The sequence below is a fragment of the Balaenoptera physalus genome, assembly GCF_965194825.1.
Source record: "Balaenoptera physalus genome assembly, chromosome: 10".
Classification (NCBI taxonomy): Eukaryota; Metazoa; Chordata; class Mammalia; order Artiodactyla; family Balaenopteridae; genus Balaenoptera; species Balaenoptera physalus.
Window position 1 is genome coordinate 49,590,289 of NC_138889.1, and position 21,823 is coordinate 49,612,111.

Consider the following 21,823-nt stretch of genomic DNA (forward strand, 5'->3'; position numbering starts at 1 on the left):
CAGCCAAAGTAAAAAGAAAAACATGATCAGTTACACTGAGTCTTATAACCAAAAAATTAAAAAACAAAAACAGCAGGGAAAGTAAAACATCTGACCTGGTCTTTAAAAAAAAACATACATTACAGAAAGTTCTCAGTAACATTCCAATAGTAAAAGCAGCAGCAAATCTTTTAAGGTTGTTTCTCAAAGTATCCCTCTTCACTAGCCTAACACAAGGCACAACTCAGAGGAGAAAATCCTATAGGAAACTAGTGCTTTACTGTCAGTATACAAGGAAAAGCAGTCATCATCATTTACTATCTGGGTGTGACTCTTTTTAAAACTATATACACTTCATTTCACAAAAAATGTTCAGAAGAATAAAGAGATATTAAAAAACCTTATTAGAATTTTAATAAGTACTAAAGTACAGCAAACTCAAACATCCATTCCAGATTTCCCACATTTGCCTGGCTTTTAAGTTACAAATAGCCAAAATGGGCCATGTTCTCTGAATACAACTGTTCCTCAAGTGTCACTAATAAATGTAGAACATATCCATTTTATAAATCTGACTCCCGATTTTAAACACATCTCTAATAGATTCGAGCTTATCATCACTTCTGGTCTTTCTTCTGGCAATTGCATTGTCAAAGTGTAATACTTGAAACCTTGAAATTTTGAAACTTTTAATGGCTCATAATTTATTGAAGAAAGAATGGCCATCTTCTTTGATCTGTAATTTGCAAAACATTGTCATTTTTAGACTTATAAACATTATTGGAATCAATCCAATTAGTTTCATTCATTTCTACATTATCTTCTCATCACCTTTGTATACACACCCACTTTCAGCAATGTCCACTTACAAACTGTATCCAATCAAATTTGGAGCCCAAACATAAGAGATGAAAGAATACCAGCACACATTCTTTTACCACATGCCCAAGATTTTGTCACGAAATACTACGTGATTAATTCCTCCTTGCTGAATGACTAAATGGATAAGAATACCATATTTTCTTTTGGTCCTTAGAAATATACTGTTCAATCATCCATTTTTTTATTTGAGAAAATTCACCTAAGAGACCATAATCTGAAGATTCAATCTTGAGATTTTGCTTATATGATCAACTTCACCACCATCATGAGTCTAGAATGCTGCTATTTGCCTCATTGTATTCATTTTCTTTTTTTTAAAATAAATTTATTTATTTATTTATTTATTAAAGGCTGCGTTGGGTCTTCGTTGCTGCGCACAGGCTTTCTCTAGTTGCGGCGAGTGGGTACTACTCTTCGTTGTGGTGTGCAGGTTTCTCACTGCGGTGGCTTCTCTTGTTGCAGAGCATGGGCTTTAGGCACGTGGGCTTCAGTACTTGTGGCACACGGGCTCAGTAGTTGTGGCTCGCGGGCTCTAGAGCATAGGTTCAGTAGTTGTGGCTCATGGGCTTAGCTGCTCCGTGGCATGTGGGATCTTCCCAGACCAGGGCTCCAACCCGTGTCCCCTGAATTGGCAGGCAGATTCTTAACCACTGCGCCACCAGGGAAGTCCCTGTATTCATTTTCTGATTCACACAAAATTGTGAAACTTGTTCCCCTATCAATTTTCTTCTCTTTGCCATCATGAACAAAATATGAAAAATTATTAATTCCTAATTCTGTCCAATAAAAGCAAAAAGCAGACAATGAAGATGGTGTCTCCAGTCTCCTTTTACACTTCTTAAAACATGACATAATCCTTTGGACAATGCAATATGAAAACCGTAGGATAAGGCAATAGCAAACTAAGGTGCACATGCTAAATCTGACCCATAACCTATTTTTGTATGACCTAGGATAGGTCATACAATAGTTTTTACATTTTTAAAGGGTTGTTTAAAGAAGAATATGTCACAGAGACCATATGTAGTACACAAAGCCTAGAATATTTACTATCTTAAGCTTTACAAAAATGTTTGCCAACCTCTGCTTCAAGTAATTCCATCATTTTTCCTTTTTCTTATTGTTTCAGCCTTTGTTTTCTTCCATAGTTGAGAATTAATGAGTAACGATGAAATAATTCCTTGGACGAAACAGCAAAATGTTTCAAGATATAGACAAAATAAGATCACTAATATCCTCAAATGCACATTAAATTTATAAAATGGTCCAGTGGACCCCTATGGTAACTGCAAGATAGAATGAGTTTAAAAAATATATAAGTAAATGTTTTCTCTGGAAGACCTCTACAGAAGAATAAAACTCATGAAATATCAATCTTTCTAAGAGTTATAAGTGCCCCCAAAAAGAAACCAAAAAACTAAAAGTGAGTCCACTGGTTAAGATACTTTTGGTGTGCACAGCAGCAGGGATGAAGACTAAAGAAAACTGTTATGCCAAAAATAAGCAATTCACTATGAAGTGGCATTTGAACATGACATATGTTAAAAAGCTACAGAAAAACAACCTAATTATGCCTGCTGAAAATCCTCTTAGTATTGAATATAAATATTTAGAAATCATATATATGTGTATATATATATCCTTAAAACCTCTGCTTTATTTCTACTGATAGCCGGACAAGCCTGAAATTACATTTTTTACTCATGCGTATTCTAAGAGCTATGTGACTTCCAAAGGTCTATCAGTAATAAGTATTTTAAACCAGACAAAAATAACTTACCTGACATTGTAATATGTCTAGAATTTGGATGTCTGAAATGTATTTAAACTATCAATATTTACGAAGTACCTAAAGTCCATCACTGTGCTCTACACACTCTAAAGAACACAAGGTAAAAGATACAAACAGTCCCTACTCTCAAGGAGTTTACACTCTAATAAGTCAGTAACAAATTACTTAACCTTTCTAAATAGGTTTCATTATCCGGGTGATTTTTAAGATCCCTCCTAGAGCTGTCTATGATTTTATAAAAACGTAATAACCATTCCTTGAGCACCAACTACGTGCCAGGCACTATTATGCATTTTGCATTATCTCTAATGCTCCGCAAAACACATGCACTGTAGGTATTATTATCCCCGTTTTACCTGGATTCTCCTCGAAGGCTTAAAGAACTTGGTCAAGACTACCCAGCTAGTCATGAGTATCACTGGGATTCAAATGGGTCTAGCAAACTCCAAGGTTGATGCTCATTCCCGTCCATTATCCTACCTGTTTACACCAAATTCTGTAGTATGAACTCTTAACTGCTTTTTATTAATTACTTACTTCACAATGAGCCATTCAAGAAAGGAAATCAAGAAACCTCAGGAAGTAAAAGGTTCCCATTCTGGCTCTAGTTCCACCGCATGCAAACAGACTAATAATAGTATCTTGAGGTGTTGTTTTGTCCTTTCTAATCCCCTTGACAAGCTCAACCCAATCTTAAAATGAAAACTAGAATAAGTTTAAAAGTTTCTTCTTGGCAACTGAGCTAGATGAAATGAGAGACTGTATATGTCATGTGTAGAAGCCAAAGCAATGACATTAAAATATGGCAGCAAGCCCAAAAAGAAAAGAGCACAACTATAAAGAAGAAAGTTAAGTGATGATTTATAACAAACTCTAATTTTAACATTTCTTAAAAATTCCTTTTTGGTGCTAAGCCTTCTTTCCATAGATATTTTTAATGTCACTGCCATGAAAGACAAAGAAAGGCTGAGCAATGTGTCAGATTAAAGACTAAAGAAGTGTGACAATTAAATGCAATTACAATACTGACTGGACCTTAGATGGAGGGAGCAGGAAACTGCTATAAAAGGCATTATTGGGAAAACTGGCAAAACTTTAATGCAGAATGTATACCAGACAAGGTATTGTATTAATGTTAAATTTGTTGAATTTGATCATTATACTGTGATTATAAAAGAATATCCTTGTTCTAGGAAATATAGGCTGATGTATTTAGGAGTAACGGGGTATGATATCTACAACTTATTCTCAAAAGTTTCAGGAAAAAAAAAATATCCAGAGAATGATAAATAAAGAGTAACAAAATTAATGAATATGGGAGAAGAATATAAAAAATTCTTTACACTATTCTTGTAATTTTTCTCTAATTTTAAAATTATTTCAAAATAAAGTTGCTTTAATTCCCTAGTGCAAAAATTTTTTTTAAGTATCAGAAGTGATACTTTTAGAATTTTATTCCAAACTAACACTACCTCACAGTAGGGCCCTGGCCAAAAAAACAAAAAACAAAAAAAAGGTAAAACCCCACCATAAGGTGCATAGTTCAGGTACCTAAAACACAAAATATCAGCCTTTTCTCATAACAAGAGTGTTCTACAAAGCTCTACTGCATTCATTACTCTATTTTATTCATATAAATATATAATCCCTCTTTATACCACAGGTGATTTAATCAACTATTTCTTATTCTTCTATTAAGTACAATCACATATTAAAGTGCTAAAGACACAATAAAAAGTATTTAAGTTCCACATAAGTGTTTTTATTATATCTGACCTAATGTCCTACTCCCCCACCTGCTCTTCCAATCTTGGCCTCTTCCGTTTCCCATTCTCCACATAATTCTCCACTGCAGATGTCACTGGAATTCTCCCTGAACTGAGGCATTGAGCCATTTCCTCATTGTATCTTGAAACACTTTAAAATAGTTAACCTACAGAGAAAAGGAAGGTTTTAAGTTGAACTTAAGTACGTGTATGAAAGAATATGTGGATGTGGCTTAAACAAACTCTTCAAATAGGATATGAACTCTACAAATAATTACCTTTGACGGACATATGCATATAAACATGTATAAATAATATAAATTCTATCAGTTACATATTTTTGGCAAAAGAAACTGCTTCCACCTTCCAAGTTCAGAATTAAAAATTTAAAACTTAATTTAAAAGATACTGTGCTCATGTTAACGTTACCTGGCATCTCATTATTCATATATAACAGGTTTTAACAGATGTTTAAGTTGTTATAAGTGAACACCAGCACTCAGCTGACCTACTATGTGAATGCTGAGTTTTTTTGTGCATCTTACAGTTTAATAATGCTACTAAGGCTAGATATCAACTTCAGAACTCAGGTAAGACATTTTAAGAAACACTTTCCAAAATTACTGTGAAAAAAATTCAAAAAGTACTGTGAGACCTGATAACACTTAATATCATAGAACTAGAAAGAAATACTAAAATTATGTGGAAAATGAGTTTCTAATTCTAATTACAGATACCTTTTATGTTAATGAGATGGACATACATCAAAATTGGACATACATCAAAAAAGAAGCCTATCTCCCAAAAGACTTCATTAAGAAAATTAAAGATGCAGTCCACTGAGAAAATTCCCAGTACAAACCATGAAATGTTTCTCTGGATGAGATTAAGTCAAAGCAAAGGTGAGCAAATAATCCTTTTGCCTCTGCTATTCAACTCTGAAGGATGTGAAAATTCTGAACTTTGGGGAAATAATGTAGAGTATTTATAACAGATCTTTTGGCTTCCTATTATACATATCTGATTCTCTCACATACTACTAAGAGATGCAATGTTTAACTTCAGTATGGAGATGGTGAGAATGGAGATAAATATTTTTAATTCAAAATAAATCACCAAAATGTGATTTTTGCCCTAAAGTTTTCATTGTCATATTCAGAATTTCACTAAGTGGGCTGACATAGCAAGGAAAAGTGGAGATGACACGCTATAAAAATGACCAAATCCAGGTTCATAGTTGTCAAATACAGATGTTTATTTTGTTAATATTAATTCATGGTACAGTGTAAAAAGTTAACGATTCATTTAATAATCCATAGAGGAACCACTAAAAAAAAATGCAAAGGTAAAAGTAAAAACCCAATAGAAGAAATAGGGATTTTAAAAATACTCGATCCGGGCTTCCCTGGTGGCGCAGTGGTTGAGAATCTGCTGCCAATGCAGGGGACACGGGTTCGAGCCCTGGTCTAGGAAGATCCCACATGATGCGGAGCAACTAGGCCCGTGAGCCACAACTACTACTGAGCCTGCGCGTCTGGAGCTTGTTCTCCGCAGCAAGAGAGGCCGCGACAGTGAGAGGCCTGTGCACCGTGATGAAGAGTGGCCCCCGCTCGCCGCAACTAGAGAAAGCCCTCGCACAGAAACGAAGACCCAACACAGCCAAAAATAAATATAAATAAATAAATAAAAATTAAAAAAAAAAGTTTCTTGTGATTTAAAAAAAAAAAAAACTCGATCCAAAAGAAGGCGGAAAAAAAGGAAAAAAAAACCCCAAGATAAAAACTTAAACCTAACCATATCAGTAACATTAAACATTAATGGTCTAACCACCTCATTTAAAAGGCAGAGACAGAGGTCAAAAAAAAGGCAGCACCTAACTACACACTGTTTACAAGAGATACCTAGATTTATCTCAAAGTAAAAATACAAGAAAAATACAGCATGTGAACACTGGAGAGAAAGAATGCTGGAGAAGCTACATAAATTTTAGACAAAGTAGACTTCAAGACAGAAGCATTACCATAATAAAGGGTATTTCATATTGATGAAAGGGGCAATTCATTTTCAATTTTAGACACTCATAAAACAGAGGAAGAGAGAACAACTGTTATGTTTCTTTTCTTTTTCTTGCCTCACTGCACCCTTACTACTTCTATTCAACATGATGCTCAAAGGTCTGGGCAATGCAATAAGGCAATAAAAAGAAATGAAAGGCATAAAATTTGGCAAAATATTGGAAAGAAAGTCTTTCCAATTTATGAAAGTCTTTTTCATAGATGTTCATCTATATAGAAAATTCTAGGATGCAACTAGAACTATTAATAAGGGAGTTTAGCAAGATATTCAATGTGTTACCCTTTCCTTCAACCTCCAGGATACAAAGTCAATATACAAAAATCAATTGTATGACAACACCAAATGCTAGCAAAATATTTAATTTCTCTGACATCCAGTCTCTTGAAAACCAGAAGCTAATAATAAAGATTAAATAGATAATACACATGAAAGCCTAGTACAATGCATTGCATGAGCAGATATTCAATGTTACCCTTTCCTTCATCCTTCAAACATTATAAAATTTTCCTAATTGGCTGCTCTGGCTCTAATCTCAACAAGACTCTCCAACCCATCCTAGACGATGATTTTACTAAAACATCATTTTTTAAAGTATCATTCTCTTGCTCAAACACTTGCCTGCCAGAAAAAAATGTAAACCCCCCATAGCATAACCAGCACACAACAGCTCCACTTTACCTTTAAACCTTACCCCTCGCCCCACACGTCCCAAATAGAAGTCTATCATGCTACCTTTAAAAGTCTCCTCCTCACTGTCACTTGAAGGTGCAGTGTATACTAATACTTTCATGACTGATGATTTCCAAATGCAATTCCCATCCTCCCACATCCATCCCATCCAAACCTATTCATACTTCAAGTTCATGCTCCAGTCTAATCTTCTATAGAGCCACTTTCAATTATCTCAGCTCAGTAACCTGCTTCCTTTGAATACTGTCTTGGAGTGATCTTAATATTCACACACAGATACGGAGACCCTGAATGAAAGCAGTCATCAATTTGAAATGTATGTGCTAAGAATGAAGTTGATATACAACAGTCTTTACCTAAGCAAGTACTTTTTTCTTCTGTAACTTGTTTAATGGAAATGTCTACAGTAATTTCTAGTATATTTCCCAAGCATTCACAATGTAAACAGACAACTTAAAAATCATGATATAGCAAAAGACATATAGTTACCCACTTTTTAAAATATAAGTTCCATACAAATTTTAATTTTGTTAATATTCCCTTTTATGTGCTAATTTGAGTTTGCATACAATTTCTGTAAAGCAAAGAATCTCTTTATATAATACTCCCAGTATTTCATGATTTTTACTAAGTTTTTGATTAAATGTCTCTTCCGCACTAAACACCAAGCACAGCATCTAAAGATAAAAATTGCAAGAGACTCATTTAAACTTCCCCAAGTCTCTAACCACCAAACTGTATCTCCTAAGCTTGTGTCTTTTATTTATTTACTTTTTTTTAGGATTTCTAGATCCCACGGAGGGAGGAAGGAAGAAGGGAAGTTTCTTCTTGTTTCTTAACATCAAACCCTCCCTTCTATATTTTCAAGTTTAGTCCTATCCTAATTCTCAACCATCACCCCAGATTGTTCCATCATCAGCCTAAAAGTATATTCATCGTATAACTCCTTTTCAGAACCCAAGAGCTACAAAGAATCTTCTCTCAAACAAAATAAAACTCACAGTAACTTGTTTTAAGATGTCCTACCAACTGCAATTCTCTCAACAGAGCAGTCCCGACCTTCTCTGACCAAAACCTTTCTGTGCAAAATTAAGAAATCTGTTCATCAACCAGCAGAGAACCACAAATACTGCCAAAGTTTAACATGAAATTTGCTTCACTTCAACTAACCTTCTACCCTCCCTACTCCCATAAAATTCTTCTAGATTTCTTACTTAATAAATTCTCAGTTCAATCACAACTGCCTAAAGTTACTTCAGCAAGTCTCTCTTCCACCCTGATGTGCTAGTTAGCTAGGTTTGCTCAATGTAATAAAACTTATAAAGGGCATCTCAAAGGTTCAAAAATATAAATCCATTACAAGTCCACCTATTCTTATATTTCAATAATACAAAATTCCCTAATATGAATAAAAAGTCTAATCTTTTCTGTATAAATTAAGAATTCTAATACTTTAAACATCCGAAAAGCACATTTTCCAAACACACTAGGAAAGAACCACCCAAAACATTTTAACAGCATTTTATAATTTGTTTAGTGTTGATAATCAGTAAGTCTCTAAATATTTTAAGCTGTTTTTCCTTTAATAATGCATTGTGCTTTACTCATTAAAAATACTGCCTTGAAATTTCATTTTGTTTTCATAGATAAAGCTATCAAAAGCCATATTATAGGGCTTCCCTGGTGGTGCAGTGGTTGAGAATCTGCCTGCCAATGCAGGGGACACGGGTTTGAGCCCTGGTCTAGGAAGATCCCACATGCTGCGGATCAACTAGCGCACCGCGATGAAGAGTGGCCCCCGCTCGCTGCAACTAGAGAAAGCCCTTGCACAGAAACGAAGACCCAACACAGCCAATAATTAATTAATTAATTAATTAATTATTTTAAAAATCCATGTTATAATGGAAATGATGAGAAATAATTTATTTTTTAAAAGGCAGGAGAATAAAAGAATTACTTTCATCATAATGGAAATAAATCCATTTTCCTATAATGGATTAAGTATTACTCTGGGACTGGATTTTAGACTGTTTTAGCTAACTCCACAACAGAAAATATGTCACTGAGTAATTATTATTGTTAAAGTTTTGGTTAGAGCAACTGTATTAACTCATTTTTGATTGCTGAATTTTCTCCAGATTGGATGAGATAACACAATAAGGAAATGTCTGGGTTTTTTTTTTTTTTTCTGTTTTGGCTAGACAGCTCTTCCTATGGTGTTCTAACATACATCCCCTATCTTTGTGTGTTTGTTCATATTGTGCATAGTTTTCCTTCTCCCTAAAATGGTCCGATTCTTCTCTATGAGGCATCTGAGATTACTTCACCTCTTCTTTTACTTTTACATCTCTTAATCATATAGACTGTGCTAAATCATCATGAATGTAACTTGTATGTCACATTGTAATTTTTTTTAATGTGTTTGTCTTTTGTTCCTTATTCCAGATAATAAGTTCCTTAAGGGCAAAGAACATATCTTCAATTAGTATTAATTTTCGTGACCTTTTTACCATTGTTTCTCAGAATTTTTCACAGTAGGACAGGGATTTCTTCCTTCTTGCTCTCCACCATCCTTCAGGGCACTGTCTTTGTTTCCCAGCATAGCAGAAAGAGAAGAAATCACAGAAGAGTGCACAGTCTCGGTGTTTTAAGGCCCAGATCAGGGAGTGGAACACAATGCAGGCACTCACACTTCATTGGTGAGAATTTAGTCACATAATTACAACCAACTGAAAGGGAGACTGAGAAATGTAGGATGTAGCTGGGTAGCCATAGGTCTAGCCACAACTGTATTTTGGTGGGTGACTAGGACTCTCCACCACAGGTATGTTGATAGAACTTAATGTATCTGGTGATCAGTTTATAACTGCTATAAAAGAATTTATTAGTTCTTTGTCATCGATGCTAGAATTTCTGTAATCAGGTAAAATTCTTACTCATAGTTTTCCCAAATGGTATGTTCACCATTTTTTTTTTTTTACACACACACACACACACACACTGTATTTTATTTTTACAAGCGGTAAATAGACTGACACCAAGCATTGTACATGGATGACCACAACAAAAGCAACAATGATTGCAATTACCAAACATGAAACATACTCATACTATGTCATAATATTGACATTCAGTCCAGTAATCCTCCACTGTAACAGCTCCTTTACTTTGCAGTGAAAATTGATTTGTATGTTCTTTGCCTCTGAGCCCTTGTGGGATTTTTTTTTGTGTCTGGGTTTTTATGATCTCAGAATGTTATGCCCACTGCCCCCAACCTTCTGGGTGTCACAAGAGAAAAGGGAAAAGACAGCCAAAGGCAGTGCAAAAATGACAGAAGAAAGTACTTTTCACTATTTCCAAGGCATCTCCTTCAGGGAATATACTGATGATCATAAATGAAAAAGAGATGTTGCACCCCTTTCCCAACTCAAAATGTTGGTAAAGCTAGAGCAAAGAGAAGAGAAGGTAAGGTAAGGTAAGGACAATTAAATTGACAATTTAATTAGTATGTCTCCAAAAACAACCAGTGGGTCCTGGTATACTAGATGGTGGCCAATATTAACCTTAATCAATGTATATGAGTCTGGATACAAAATAAGCCTGCACTTTCCAACTATGCAAAGGTTAACAGTTGGCTGGCTACTAGCCTATTGCTACACAAACAAAACCCAACACTTTATGTTTAAGGCATTGCTATCATGTTCCAAAGGTTCCTCACACCCAAACCAAAAATCTCTCTCTCTTGTCCCAAGTTAGTTGCTCCTCCGCCTGTATCGCTTATTACTATTAATATCTACCAGTATCCATTTAATTTTCTAGCATGCTTTCCAACTAGTAATTTGTTTAAAAAACTGTATAACAGTATCTATTTCCATTTCTCTTTCCTTTTTAAATCAATATATATTCATATAAACATCTATATAAACATTTATGTACTTTATGTTTTACTTTAAAATGGAGTACTTTGAGAACTCCCAAGTGAGTATCAAGTGAATGTATTTGATGATGAATGCAGAAAAGTATGTCATTAATTCCTCTTTTTAACAAATGGTGTTGGAACAGTTTGATATCCACTTGCAAAAAAAAAAATTCAAACTTCAATCCATACCTTGCACTAAATACGAAAATTCATTCAAATTGGATCCCAGATACAAATGTAAAGTCTAAAACTAAAAACATCTAGGAGAACACTTTTGTAACCCTGGGTAAGGCAAAGATTTCTTAGATGCAACACTAAAAGCACAATCCAGAGAAGAACAAACTGAAAAACTGAACTTCACCGAAATTAAAAACATGTTCTAAGTAAATCAACTATACTTCAATAAAATTATTTTTAAAAAGATGCAAGGGAACAAATCAATAAACAAGATGTCTGCAAAAAGACAAAACAAAAAAACACACAAAAACATATGCTCTATAAAAGACACCATAAAGAGAAAAGACAATTCAAAAACTAGAAAAACATGTCAAATCACATATCTTATAAATAACTTGTATCAAGAATATATAGAGAACTCTCAAAACTCAGTAAGAGGGGACTTCCCTGGTGGCACAGTGGTTAAGAATCTGCCTGCCAACGCAGGGAACATGGGTTCGATCCCTGGTCCAGGAAGATCCCACATGCAATGGAGCAAGTGAGCCCATGAGCCACAACTACCGAGCCTGTGCGCTAGAACCCACGAGCCACAACTACTAAAGCCCGTGTGCCATGGAGCCCGTGTGCTGCAACTACTGAAGCCCATGTGCTCTAGGGCCCGCGTGCCACAACTACTGGGCCCACACACTGCAACTACTGAAGCCCGCATGCTCTAGGGCCCACATGCCGCAACTCCTGAGCCCGCAGGCCTAGAGCCCATGCTCCACAATGAGAAGCCACCACAATGAGAAGCTCGTGCACCACAACGAAGAGTAGCCCCGGCTTGCAGCAACTAGACAAAGCCCGCAAGCAGCAACGAAGACCCAGCGCAGCCAAAAAAATAAAATAAAATAAAATAAACTCAATAAGAAAACAACGCAATTAAAAAAAAAAGGCAAAAGATTTGAATAAACACTTCACCAAGGAAGATACAGAGAAAGCAAATAAGCACTTCAAAAAATGCTCAGTATCATTAGTCATTAGGGAAATGCAAATTTAAAACCGAATGGGATACCACTATATATCTATTAGAACACGTAAAACTGACCATGCGTTGACAAGGACGGGGAGGAAGTGGAACTTTCATATACTGCAGATTGAAATGTAAAATGGAACCACCATGTTGCAAAATAGTTTGGCAGTTTCTTAAAGAGTTTAACACAGAAGTACCATTATGATCCAGCCATTCCACTCTCAAATATTTATCTAAGAGAAATGAAACCATATGTCCATACAGACTTATACACAAATGTTCATAGCGGCTTTATTTTTATGAGCCAAAAACTGAAACAATCCAAATGTCCATCAACAGGTGAATGGATACACAAATGGTGGTATACCACACAACTACCCAGAAATAAATAGGAATGAATTACTATTGTAGTGAGTCATACTACAACATGGATGACTGTAAAAGTAATCATGCTGAGTGAAAGAAAACCCTAGAAAATGCAAACTATTTTATAGTGACAGAAAGCAGATCAGTAGTTTCCTGGGGTGGAGGAGGAAATAGGAGAGGGGATTACAAAGGAGCACTAGGAAACTTTTAGGGATGATGGATATGTTCATTATCTTGATTGTGGTAATGGTTTTACAGGTGTATACATATATCAAAAATTACCAAACTGTATACTTTAAATATATGCAAATTACTGTATGTAAATTATAACTCAATAAAGCTATTAAAATTGTTAGTCACAAAAAAAACTTAATTTTCCCTGTTCTTTGAGGGATTTCTTTAGAAAGAATAAAAGTCATGAAATATCAATATCTGCCTAAAAGAGAAACTGAAAAATTAAAATTAGGTCCAATGGATCCTGATGATACACAAATGGTTAGAACACATCAAATATAAATAAATACACACACACACATCAATGATATCATAATTCTTTAAAAAAAACCTTATTACTTCCAGAGTACGTTAGGGTATCAACTCATTTTTTGAACATTGATATATTAATAATCAAGCATTTATCCTGCCTTATAATGACGCTACCCATAGCAAGTGTCTCTTTACAGCTAATAAAAGACAATTACAATATTATCATTTTGAATTAGCTAATCTAAGCATTGCATATAAATGGCTGCTAATTTCCCAAAGAGATAACTATATATGTGTGTGTGTGTGTGTATACATATATATAAAATACACTTCCTGATCAAAGAACACACCATTGCCTATAATAAACTTGCCAAAAAATTTTTTAAATGCATTTGAATGAAATCTGATCAAACCTCTAAATCCAGATAATTTACGGGAAATAGAGACAGAATACATTAAATCTTTGATTTTTATAAAAAATACTTGAGAGATCTATCAACCAATTAATTGCAATGTAGGGACTTTACTATTCAGATGCTGACTGAAAATATTTTAAAACTTTAAAATATATAAACATAAGACTTCTGAGACCATTGGAAATCTGAACACTGATTAAATGTTCAATCCGATATTAAGAAATTATTTGTTTTTAAGTGTTCAGGTGTACAACAAAGTGATTCAGTTATGAGCTGGTCATTTTTGAAGCTGCGTGATGACTAGAGAAGGGTTCAATATTCCATTTGGTCTGCTTTTGTACATCTTGAATTTTCTATAATGAAGTTTTTAAAAATAAAGATATCTTATTAAATTCACTTTGTAACTTGTATACATACAAAGATATAAAAATCCAAAATAAATAAAACTGGCTTAGGCCAAATTTCCTCTTTCATACTGCTCTTGTCCTTTTTGATAAGGAGGTTATATTAGCTTCAAAATCTAAACTTAGGGGCTTCCCTGGTGGTGCAGTGGTTAAGAATCCGCCTGCCAATGCAGGGGACACGGGTTCGAGCCCTGGTCCGGGAAGATCCCACATGCCGCAGAGCAACTGGGCCTGTGTGCCACAACTGCTGAGCCTGTGCTCTAGAGCCCGCGAGCCACAACTACTTAGCCCGCGAGCCACAGCTACTGGGGCCCGCGCACCTAGAGCCCATGCTCCGCAACAGGAGAGGCCACCGCAATGAGAAACCCGCGCACAGCAAGGAAGAGTAGCCCCCGCTCGCCGCAACTAGAGAAAGCCTGTGTGCAGCAACGAAGACCCAACACAGCCAAAAATAAATAAAATAAATAAAATAAATAAATTTAAAAAAAAAAAATTCGAAAAAAAAAAATCTAAACTTAGGGTAACTTTGCTTCTTTTCCTATTCTCTGACACTTTATATGAGATATGAACAATCTGTTTCATAAAGGTATAGTGGAACTTTGTAAACCATCTGGGTCTAATAGTTGTATGTGAAAGGGAGAGGTTTTTTTTTTTTTTAATTGGAGTAAAACTGCTTTACAATGTTGTGTTTGTTTCTGCTGTACAATGAAGTGAATCAGCTATATGTATATGTATATCTCCTCCCTCTTGGACCTCCCTCCCAACCCCCCCAATCCCACCCATCTAGGTCGTCACAGAGCACCACGCTGAGCTCCCTGAGCTATACAGCAGGTTCCCACTAGTTACCTATTTTACACATGGTAGTGTATTTATGTCAAACCTAATCTCCCAATTCGTCCCACTCTCCCCTTCCCCCACTGTGTCCACATGTCCATTCTCTACGTCTACGTCTCTATTCTTACCCTACAAATAGTTTCATCTGTACCGTTTTTCTAGATTCCACATATATGCATTAATATATGATATTTGTTTTTCTCTTTCCAGCTTACCTCACTCTATATGACAGACTCTAGGTCCATTCACATCGGGAGAGGTATATTTTTAATTACTCATTTTAATTTCTTTATTGATATTGTATCTATTCATGCTTTAAATTTATTTGAGTCAGTTTTCTTTAGTATATTTTTCTAGAAAATAACCAATTTCATCAGTTCCTTTGTTGTTCTCAAATGTATTGGCATAAAATTTCTTGTAAATTTTACTTAGTCTCTACTACAGTTATAGTTGTGTCTCCATTTTCACATTTTCAATAACATTGTGTCTTCTTTTTCCTAAATATATCTTTTCAATAGCTCATCATTTTATTAGTCTTTTCAAAGAATCAGATTTTTATTTCATTAAGGCCCTCTATCATTTCTTTGCTTTCTGTCACTAATTTCTATTCTTAGCATTACCATTTTTTCACCTACTCTCTTTGCGTTGCTATGTTCAATACTTAGCCCATTCATTTCAATCTCTTTTCATATACACACATTTAAGCCTAAGAGTTAATCTCTTTAGTACTACCTTACCTGCATTCAAAAGGTTTGATATGTGATGTTTTATTTTGCTTTGGTTTCTGTGGAAGTTTAATTTCCACAGTCATTTCTTCTATGACCCATTAGTTAAAATATTTTTGAATTTCTAAACATGGAAATGTTTAATCTTTTGATTTGTAATTACACTGCATTGTGGGTTGCATACTGATAATCTCCCATTTGCTACAGCTTGCTTCATGACTTGGCATGTGATCAAATTTCATAAATGTTCTGTGTACTTAAAAAGTGTGTATGATCTAATTATTAGTTTCAGGGTTCTATAGTGTCCATTAGCTCAAGTTTGTTAATTCTTTATTCAAATTTTCCTTCTTTACTCGTATTTTATTTACTTGATGTATTAATTATCAAGAAGTATATTAAAATATTGATTGTAAGGTTGTCCACTTATCATTGTAAAGTCAATTTTTTTTTATATTTGAAGTTATATTTTATATACACACAAATTCATGACATTCACTTTTTCCTAGAAATATTTAAGTCTTCCTAGTGAATTATTTCATTCCTAGTGAATGAACCTCTTAATCCTTGATAATGCTTTTGCCTTAGTCCCATTTTTCTAAAACACACCTATAACAGCTTTTTGGGGGGTTCCTTGTGTTAGAATATTTTAGACATGTTACTGATAAACATCACTATAATTATTAGTTTGCTGCCTTTAAAAAAAAATCCCATCCTGGAGTCTCCATGCTTTCTCTGGTAAGTTTAGTCTGTTTAGATTTATTTTGATAACTGATATATGTAAAATTATTTCTACCATCTCATTTTGTTTTTCACATACCATGTATTTTTCCCTCTTTTTCTTTTTTTTTAAGTTTTCCTTAAAATTTTAACAGGATTACTTGAAAGTAGAATCAATTTTATTACTCCTTCTAAACCACAGGACCTTAGAAAGCTTACTCAGATCACTACCCCTACTATCATATGCACTGTTTTCCAGTACAGTATTTAATTCTTGTGTATTTATTTGTTGTATTGTTTTATGTAATCAGGTTGTCCTGATTTGTCTATATGTTTACCAATTTCTTTGCTAACTTTGAGTCTTGCATACCCTTCTACATTCAGGGATTCAGTTCCTTCCTATTAAAGTACAACTACCTTCAGCAGTTCTTTCAGTAATGGTCTATTAGTAGTAAACTCTACATCTCCACATGAAAACACATTTATTTCTCCTTCACTTTACAATGATAGCTTTGAGGGTTATTTTATTTTTCCTTGGCACTTTGAAGATACTCATCTATTGACTTTTGACCTCTATTCATGCTGTTCATAAATCTGCTAAACTGACTCATTGCTGTTCAGTTATTAATGACCTGTCTTCTCTCTCTGGTTCCTTTTTTACTTTCTCTTTATATTTAACTTCACTAAAGTGTACTGAGTTGTCCACATTTTTTTTCTACTTATTTTTTCTATTTTTAGGTGCAGCTACAGAAAAGAGAAAAAGTGATTTGATAATGACTCTTTCTGATTCAGTAGGTCTGGGGTCCTACCACAAATGTGCGTTTCTAACAAGTTTCCAGGTAATGATGCTGCTGGTCAGGGACCCATGCTTTAAGAACCACTGCCTTAGGGATTAGGGATAATTATCTCAGGGAACCCCCACTGAGAAGGACTGTAAGAATCTGTCCTGGTTCTTAAATCTAGAGATTAGTATTTATCATCAATCTAAACAATTTTTAGCTTTAAATATTACTCTTTCCCATTTCTTCTTGTAGAATTCCAACTACATAAATAACAGCAGCTAACAGTTCATCATCTGGCCAGAACTGCTCCAGTTCATTCTTCACAGTCCTTAGGATAAAAATTAAATTTGATCATATCATTCCCTTACTTGAAATTGTTCACTGGCTCCTCTATACCTACAGGGACAGTTCTTTATGGGGAGGGACACATGGATGGGCTTCAGAGTACATGCAAATTTTTTAGTATTTATACTATGCTTATATAACACATACTTTTTATGACACTATCAAATAGGTCTGTGACCTAAGCATGTTAAAAATTGCTAGCCTATTAAATTCAAATGAGTCAGTGTGATACATAAGCTTTTCAGCTTTTCATGATCCGTGCCTGCCTATCCTATACACCATACCTTGTGCCGTTCTGAGCATACCACGATGTCAAACTTTCATCATTATACCCATATTACCTCTACCTAGAAAAGAATGCCCAATAGGCCTCTCAGAGGCCTGACAAACTCCTACTTATCTTCTCAAAAGGTCCAATATCATCTCCTCCCAGAAATTTTCCCCAACCTACTTAAGAGTTAATTGTCCCTTACCTATTCTCTCTCAGAACTTTGTACAAACATCCACAATTACTTCTCACCTTTCTAAATATTGGTCCCTAGAACTATCTTCCTTTTTAAGAATATGAGTGATCTCAGGCAAGAACTTAATCATTATAGTGATACCAAAATGTTTGTTAAATATATAAACATGTTACCTAAATATAACTTTGCCTTGGACTTTACAGACTATTTCCAGGAGAATACATATTTATAATCTAAGACTTTTCATGTCTGTTTTTATCTAGACTTTCAAAGGAACCAGATATTCAATGGGAGTAAATGCTACCTAGTTTCATTCTCAATTTCTAAACAAAATACTTCAAGCATCAAAGCAAGGATCGTCCCTGTAAGATCTAACACCTACAATGTCAATACAACCAACAGAAGAACACTGAAGGGGTAATCAAATCTAATAGCTCAAAAAACTTCGTAGAAAAAATGGACTCTCATTGTATTTCCTATACAAGTCTACTTGGTTTATCTGTTTATTTAAACACTGATGTGCATATTACAAATTATGAGACGATTCCTCTCATTTTTATTAAAACACCCACTAATTCAGAAAAATCCCTTTACAAAGGTATATAGCATACAAAGAAAACCACAGTGAGTGGTTGTCTCCAGAGGCAGAGGATGGATGGGAGTGTGAGTGTGAGGTCTCTTCACTTACCATTTTTCAAATGTGTCAGTACCATCTGATTTTTTTTTTTTCCGGCCGTGCCATGCTCACAGCATGCAGGATCTTAGTTCCCTGACCAGGGATGGAACCTGTGCCCTCTGCAGTGGAAGCATGGAATCTTAACTACTGGACTGCCAGGGAAGTCCCTGATTTTTTTTTTTTTAAATAATGTTACATATTACTTCAGCAATCAGAAAATATAATGAAAAGTAAAAAAAGCCACATTCTATGTTATGCTATTTAAGAAAAAAGTTTAATTATGAAACTATTTTAATATATTATTCTTACCAGATTTAAGACCTGAAATTTTGAAGATGGCACTTGGTTTCCCATTTGTGACAAATCCTAGGAGTTGCCATACCGGCATTCCATTTGAATCAGGATAGGAAAAGTAGACAGATCCTCCCATTCCCTCAGGAAATGGGACTGTTCCCAGCATAAAAACCACAACATGGTTGATATTTTCATAATCAGGCAAGTCAAAAACAAACTTATCCTCTGCCACTTGCTGTGCAGCTGTTTGCACCTAGAATATAAGAAACTCGCCTTAGTTCAATAGTTTGATAAGTTTCTATAGCCCTTTTAGTATTGCTGTAAGCTCTGTTACCAAATATAGTCAATTATAGTCATTATATCAAGTATAACATTGGATCAATCTGATACTCTAATTACGGAATTACCAAAAACACCAAAAAGAGTGCTTATTTTAATAGAAAAATCTAAAAATATACATTTAGCCTTAAAATGATTTAATGAATGTAATCTTTCAAAAACATAACTAAATTATTTCAGAAGTGCCCTGAAAGGATTTTACTTACATAAATAAATCACTACAGCTTCAGAATGTTATAAAAATGAAAGGCTGTTCAAAACACCATGCCACCAAAGCTTTATCTTCTAGTTTGAAGGTAAAGAACCTCGGGTAATTAAAATGGGTAAGCAATTCAGAAGTTATTACAGTCAATCCTCATTATTTGCAGATTCATTATTTGTCATTTTGCCTACTCACTGAAATATATTTGTAATCCCCAAATTATTAAACCCTCCGGTTTAAATACAGAGGATAAAACAAAGGAAGAAAGAACATAAATATAAACCAAAATGCCTATATTAGTATTAAATTCAATTTTACCAGTTTTTGGCATGCATAATCTTAAAAGGCACATAAAATCATGGTATCTACAAGTCTTGAAATAATCATCAGGTAAAATAAATATTTCTTAAATGTCAACTCTGTCAAAGACACCAGACATTCTGTTAATCTGTATTATGACACACTAATCCTCGACCTTAGGAAAAAGGGTACATCTTTTACTGAGTCCGTAACTTTAGATTAGGTGAATTTTTCTAGTAAAAGAATAATGTAGTTAAACGTTGAGGCATCGCTAGGTCTATTTGCCCTTCATTTTGATTAACAAGTTCAAATACTCCAGAATTAAAAAGTCAAACACCATCAAAGAAAATCTTGTCATGAAGGAACCCCTACTGGATATCCACTACGTAGGTTAGGTGTTAGATAAATAGACACAGGCATTGCTATAACTAAATTCCTTGCAAAGTAGTTGACAACACAGATTCCATAGGGCCTTCCTATTCTTTAGAAAAACACACACATTTTAAATGTTATTCGTTAACGAAATACGTCCCACACTCAATCCCAGGCTGGTCCTTTCATTCTTCCTATCCGGAGCAGGAGTAAATACAAAGTTATCCCACCAGTATTATCAATTACCACCATCACCAAAAGGGGCCTCCCAGTCATTCAAGGGACAGACAATAAATCTGAGGATAGCCATCTCCAATTTATCTCTGTGGTTCCTTAGAACTGTGTACACACTATATTATCAAAAATTGATGGAAAAATTCAACAAAGGGGCTGCAACATTTAATAAAGCAGGGAGAAAAAAAATAAAGAGAAAGAATTCTAGGTGAAAGGAATCAGGTCTGAAATGGATTTCTGAGTGGCTTCTACGGAGGCAAGCAAGATTCACCCTCCAGATTCTTCTGGAACAATCCCAGGTACTTAACTCATTTACCTAACAATTCATCAAGGAAGGTAATCTCTTTTTACCAATAAGGAAATTCGCTGCTCACCTCCTTCTGGGGTCATCTCATGCTTTAAGTTTCAGGCGTTTCTATCAGCCAATTTCCAATTACGTTAAGCATATTTTTATTAGGGCCCTTCCATAAGGACCCAGCAGTTATACTTTGCCCGAGTACCTTCATCTTCGACAAACAGGACGCTACAGACTAGATTCAAACACCACATTTACCTCGAACTCACTTTATGAGCTCAGGCGAGTATTTCTACTGCCAACTGAGCTTAAGTCCCTCAACTGCAAAATGAGAATGAGAACCACCATCTCACAAGTTACGGTTAAGTTTGCAGGGCCAAATAAGCGCTACATAGATGGCTGAGATGACTAGGAAGAGACAAAAGGCGTGCATTGCCTAAGATAATGCACACTCGATAAATGGCAGCTAATGGTGTGGCTGCTACTCTGAAAAGCGCTGGGGGGAAAGGAGAGCGAACATCCCAGCGTCCCACTCCCCACCCTCAAACTCTCAGCAGTCAACTAGACGTGAGGGGGTTTCCCCGCATCCCGCGCACCAACGCACCCTCCCCTTCCCGGGGCCTCGCCCTCGGGGTCCTGCCCCCTTCCTGAGACCACCCGGCCCCATCCTCACCAGCCTCCCCGCCACCAAGCAGCCAAACATGGCGGCGGCGGCTCCGCTCAGCCGGCAGGGACCCGAAGCCGGGGACTAGAAGTCCTGGGGCTACTGCCCTAGTAGAGCCCAAGAACCTTCCAGAACGTGACGGGGGGTGCCTACCCCTCTGCTACATAACGACTAGGCCAGCGGCAGAAACGCCTTCTGCCCCCGCGACCTCTGACCTCTCTTTCCTAACCAGAACGCCTCTCAGGCGACGACTAGTTCCGGGGCTCACACCGCGCCGCCCTTACGAAACGGGAAAGGCGGGCCAGATCCCGTATAAAACTACAAGTCCCAGAAGGACCTGCGCCGGTTTCCGGTAAGGGAGCGCGGAGGATTTGCCTGTTGGGATTGGTAGTCCGTATCCCAAATTTACGAATCCAGAACCGGGAGGAAACGTTTCTCACGTTTGTCTAACATTTTAGAGATTACAGTGCGCTTTTACAGTCATTTTGCTAGATCCTTACAAAAACCCTAGGAGGTAGGTATTATTATCTGCATTATGTAGGCGAAAAAATTGCCCAGAGTGGCCAGCCCCAAATCTTTACACAGCACTCAGGGATGGGGCTTGAATCCAAACCC

At 35.8% G+C, this 21,823-nt stretch overlaps 1 protein-coding gene across 5 annotated transcripts in view; it reads right to left on the reverse strand.

Annotated features, from left to right (window-relative positions):
• The window catches only part of HIKESHI (heat shock protein nuclear import factor hikeshi), a 33,373-nt gene extending 11,944 nt beyond the window's left edge, over nt 1-21,429 (reverse strand). The window contains exons 1-3 of one of the 5 annotated variants that reach the window (XM_082410288.1): nt 21,218-21,405; nt 20,624-20,779; nt 18,818-19,055 (exon numbers count right to left, since the gene is read on the reverse strand). In XM_082410288.1, coding sequence (XP_082266414.1) covers nt 18,818-18,968 — 151 coding nt within the window. In that variant the 5' untranslated portion in view covers nt 18,969-19,055; nt 20,624-20,779; nt 21,218-21,405. Of the gene's footprint in view, nt 1-1,942; nt 2,042-4,449; nt 4,568-18,817; nt 19,056-19,347; nt 19,426-20,623; nt 20,780-21,217 lie in introns of those variants that run through there. The other 4 variants (XM_082410287.1, XM_082410289.1, XM_082410291.1 and 1 more) reach the window with 4 other exon arrangements.
• Between the last annotated feature and the right edge of the window lie 394 nt (nt 21,430-21,823).